Source organism: Melanostigma gelatinosum (assembly GCF_949748355.1).
Source record: "Melanostigma gelatinosum genome assembly, chromosome: 14".
In the NCBI taxonomy this organism is placed as follows: Eukaryota; Metazoa; Chordata; class Actinopteri; order Perciformes; family Zoarcidae; genus Melanostigma; species Melanostigma gelatinosum.
This window is the reverse complement of record NC_136647.1, coordinates 35,426-40,563: the sequence shown is the minus strand read 5'-3', so window position 1 is coordinate 40,563 and position 5,138 is coordinate 35,426. Positions and strand designations below refer to the sequence as shown.

Genomic DNA, 5,138 nt, shown 5'->3' with positions numbered 1-5,138 from the left:
ATATATATATAAATATACATATATTATACATATATATATAATATGATATGATCAGCTGGTGATCGATCACAGTGATGGTCTTTAGTGCTCCATGTTTTTGTTTCTGCTGAAGAATGACGGCACCTGACGTCACCATGACGCTTCACGTACTCTGACTCATCGTCCAATCAGAGACTACGCTCTGCCTCGTTTCATTTGAGTGACAGAACTTCCAGCCAACGGGCTGTGCGCCTGCGCAGGCGGCATCGTTGTCGGGGGCGGGGCGAGGCACAGCGGAACAAAATGGCGGCCGTGGCTGCAGAGCCAGCAGCTGCTGCGGTTCTGATAACAACAATAACCGCGGCGACGGACGAAGAGGGCTCGTTAGAACCGGGTCCGGTTGGACCGGGACTGACAGGAGACCCGCTGGAGACCGACGGGTTACGGGAGACCGGTCCGGTCGTGCAGCTGGTCCGGGTGGAGGATGATGGTGTTGAGGGGCACCGCCATGTCAGGCCGGAGATGCAGTCCTCTGAGACCGGAGGTAACGATGAACACACCGGTAGCCCCACGGTGGACCGGTTCAGTACCGGAATACCAGGAGATCCAGTGGTTTACCGGAGCATCCTGCAGCCTTCTGCCGTCTTTCTGCACTCATTCCCGGATCCCCCGCCCGTCACAGAGGCCGGTTTGTCTCTGGCGGAACCATCGGAACCGAGCACCAATGTGACTACGGACCGAGATTACAGGGCTCTGGTCCAACCGGAAGACGCCATGTTGGACCCAGAGACAGACCCTGGTACAAACTCAGCGGGCCTGATGACAGACACCGTGAAGCAGGAGAAACCTACCGAGGAGGACTTCTCTAGACCTGGTCCCGGTCCTGGTAACCAGGATCTCACTCCCGGGTCTGAAGTCCGGGTCTCCCTGGATCACGTCATCGATGACGCGCTGGTGGTGTCCTTCCGGTTGGGGGAGAAGGTTTTCTCCGGAGTTCTGATGGATGTTTCAAAAAGGTAAAACTTTATTATATATCTTTATTAAATCATCGACGGATTAAATGTTCATACAAATAATTAGAATAAAATAGAATTAAGAACCCAAAAATAGTCATACAATTTATTTCGCAGGATTTATATAAATATATTTTAGATGCTGTCTGAGATCCTCACGTGCTGTTCTTAATATTATTAATATGCTATGAATACAATAATATATTATTATGCTAGAGCTGAAACTGAGGACATGTTACTGATAAACCAGGTATTTTCCTTGTGAACTTCACAATAGTTGTACAAAATAAGCATTGATAAGAAAAGTCGTCCTCATAGCGTTACTTGAAATGTCCACTCCATTGGGTTGATACTGCCACTGATAACAGCTGCTTCCTCATGTCAGTAGTAGTGTTAGTGGTATAAACAGCTGCTATTAAAGACAACAAGGTCAACACCTGTAATCAGTTGTCCATGTTGGACTAACTTGGTAGTCGATTGATAAACAAGTTTGTTTGTTTTCTTTTGGAAAGGTGGTAGGGTCACGTGGTAGTGTCACCTCATACTAACCCTAACTCTTGGGAGCGTTTTTAAACATGGCCGTCCTCTGGGCTCTAAAACTACGGCCGAGCGTGAACGCTCAGTGTAACGTAGAAAAGACGGTTTAAAATAGAAACGTGACCTCAGAGAGATGGACAAACTTTACAGTCGTCATTCACTCGAAACATTTTGTGGATTCAGACCATCTTGTTGGTCTTTTTGAAGTTTGTCTTTCTTCCTCTTTGCGTTTCCTGATGATATCTCCCAGCATTCATAGTTTTCAGTCATGTGACCTTAGCGGTGACCTGGAGGGAAAACAAAGGGCCAACATGGCGGCTCACATGAACTCTCAGTAGAAACTCCTGTTTCTAGCCACGAATATTTGAATTACCCCTCAACTGACGACATTTGTTCTATGTCGATGTTGTATTTCGATGTTTGTTTGTTGTATGTCGTTGTATGTCGATGTTTGTTTGTTGTATGTTGATGTTTGTTTGTTGTGTTTCGATGTTTGTTTGTTGTATTTTGACGGCTCCACAGCTGTAAGATCTCGGTGTCATTGAGTCTCTAAGGTTCTCATCCTTCGTGGTTTCAGGTTCGGACCGTACGGTATCCCCATCACGGTGTTCCCCAGACGGGACAACCAGAGTCGACGTCCGATGTCTGTGCAGTCACCGCCGGCTACCGTCGTCGACCCGTCCACCAAACAGGAAGAGGTCTCCGTGATACCGCCCCCTCCCCAGCCTCAGCCCTGGACCTCCAAACCGCCGCCCCTGTTCCAGGACGGGGCGGCGTACCCGCCTCCGCTGTTCATCAGGGACACCTACAACCAGGCCTTACCTCAGCCGCTGCCACGCAAGATCAAACGGCCAAAGCGGCGCTACCGCTGCGAGGAGCCAACCTCCATCATGAACGCCATCAAGCTCCGCCCCCGCCAGGTGCTCTGCGACAAGTGCAAAGGTGTGGTTGCGTCGGGGGGGCACAGGGAGTCCCGGCGGGGCCCGGCGGATCTGAGGAGCGAGGAGGCGTCACGGCGACGGCGACCGGCCGAGGGTCCGATCTCCTCTGAGGTCAAACGGCTGAGAAGTGACAACAAGGGAGGACGTCCTGCAGACAGACGCTCATCATCAGGGATACGTGTGTCATCTTCCTCTTCCTCTCGCCGTGTCCTGAGGGGTGTGGCTTCATCTTCATCCTCACCATCATCCAGCCGCATGTGTCTGAAGCTGAACCCCAAGAAGGTTCTGGCCAAAGGTTCGGCCATCGACTCCTCTGAAGCTCGGCAGGTTCTCAAGAAACTTGCGAGGAGTTCGCCGCCGCCGCATCGCCGACCCAAAGACCAGAACCAGGACCAGGACCGCACCAAGGCCGTAACCAGAGCAGCTGCCCTGCAGAACCACAACCAGAAGGTGCACTTCACTCGCCGCCTACAGCATCTCGGTGGCGCCGCCGTCAGCTCGAGCTCCCACGTGGCGCTTCCACCCAGGATGCGTCTCAAACCCCAAAGGTATCGTACCGACGACAGCCAGGAGTCCTTGTCCAAACAGAGTGCTCGCTCATCGCCTTCCAAACTTGCTTCAAGCCCGACACCCGACCCAGAACCACAAGCCTCGCCCCAAGACCCGCCCCAAGACCTGTCACAAGCTCCGCCCCCTCCCTCAACCACAGCATGTCCTCCAACACCCCCCTGCACCTCCAGTTTGGAGGTCCGCCCCCCCCCTGAGCAGGTAGTAGAGGCCCCTCCCCCCTGCTCCTCCAGCTCCTCCTCCTCCTTGGACTCCTCCCACTCAGAGTGCAGCTCCACAGAGACTTTTGACCTCCCCCCTCCTGGAGACCCCCCCTCCTCCTCTCCCACTACCCCTCCCCCCCAAGCCGGCGGTGAGGAGGAGGAAGAGGAGGAAGGTGAATTGAAGAGGCGTAGGAAGTCCTCCACCTCCTCTTCGTCCTCTTCGTCCTCCTCGTCTTCGTCCGTCTTCTCTAAGTTAGTCTCTAAATGTTCGCTCCCTGACGGTCGGACCGTTTGCGTCGGTGACATCGTCTGGGCGAAGATCTACGGTTTCCCGTGGTGGCCGGCTCGTGTCCTCGGCATCACGGTGTCTCGTCGAGGAGACACTGGTCTGTCGGTGAGGCAGGAGGCTCGGGTCTCCTGGTTCGGGTCGCCCACCACCTCCTTCCTGCCTCTCACCCACTTGTCTCCTTTCCTCGAGAGCTTCCAGTCTCGCTTCGACAGGAAGAGGAAGGGGCCGTACCGCCGCGCCATCGCCGAGGCCGCCAGCGCCGCCAAACAACTCACGCCTGAAGTCCGGGCGCTGCTCACCCAGTTTGAGACGTAGCATCAGCTGCTAATGCCCCGTCCCCTAAACACAAGCCCCGCCCCTCTGGGAGGAGCTTGTCTGTCAGAGACTGACTAATGTTTCCGTTTCCTGTTCTGAGGAGGGGGCGGGGCTTCTCATTTACCTGTCAGTGTTCAGTGGGCGGGGCTTGTCTCTGTGGTCACCTCACCCTGTCTTCACAGAGGTCCTCAGTTTCAGGCTCTGTTCACACTAGATGTTGTTTGAACGCTAGTGTGAACGCATCTTCACCTGATGATGTCATAGTGATGTCATCAGAGACACTATCCTGGTGCATTGTGGTTAATGTCAGATCCAGCCCTCTGATTGGCTGTCAGCTACAAACACAAACACTAAATGAGGCATGATGGTTCTAGTGGGTTCTGCTGAGACTGAATACATTCCTCAGTTCACAAAGATGAAAATTGTGAAACACAAAGTGTTGTTCGAACTGAGGCCAGGGGTCTCAAACAGGGTCCAGACCGTCATAGTCCAGGACATCAGGTCGCCGTGGTCCTGTATGGGATCATGTGACATGTTCATGTTGGATCAGACTCGATCTGTTTGAGACTCTGGACTCAGTTTATCAACATGAGACAGACAGACACACATAGACAGACTGTTAGACAGGAAGGACGGCTGCTCTGCTCTCACGACAATGACTATGATAAAATGATGATGAAGATGATGGTGATAATAATAATAATGATAATTAAGGTGGATTTTCCCTCTCTTCCGGCTGTCAGACTCTTTTTACCGTCTGTTTGCAGATCAGAGATTCTGAAGGAGAAACTTTTGGGACAAAATAATGGAAACAACAATAGAAACAAACAATAGAATCATAAACAATAGAATCCATCGAATTGACTTCTGTATGTTTGTTTTTTTTCTGATGTTTTAAATCTATTAAAAAAACTCAAACTTATCTTTGAATCGTCATCATTTGAACTCATCCTTCTGTGGTGGTTTTACGGTAGGAGTCACAGCGGTGCCTCTCACCTGCAAACAGATGTTTGGTAAACGGGTCTCCAGATGTTTTACTCAACATCTGCAACGGGGTTTTATTCTACTTTCAATAGAAACTGTTGATTCAATTCAGTGGAGACTAAATCAGACATTTACATGATGCAGATTTTATGTAAAAACATCTTTGATAAATAGTGAAATATACAGTCAGTTACTAGATAAATAGTGAAATATACAGTCAGTTACTAGATAAATAGTGAAATATACAGTCAGTTACTAGATAAATAGTGAAATATACAGTCAGTTACTAGATAAATAGTGAAATATACAG

The 5,138-nt window shown here is 50.6% G+C and overlaps 1 protein-coding gene across 1 annotated transcript; it reads left to right on the top strand.

Annotated features, from left to right (window-relative positions):
• Window positions 1–278: 278 nt before the first annotated feature.
• pwwp2a (PWWP domain containing 2A) lies at window positions 279–4,760 on the top strand. The gene is made up of 2 exons (XM_079282833.1): window positions 279–995; window positions 2,107–4,760. Exons 1-2 carry the CDS (start codon window positions 283–285, stop codon window positions 3,842–3,844), a joined length of 2,451 nt encoding a protein of 816 aa, XP_079138959.1. The 5' UTR covers window positions 279–282; the 3' UTR covers window positions 3,845–4,760.
• The last annotated feature ends 378 nt before the right edge of the window (window positions 4,761–5,138 follow it).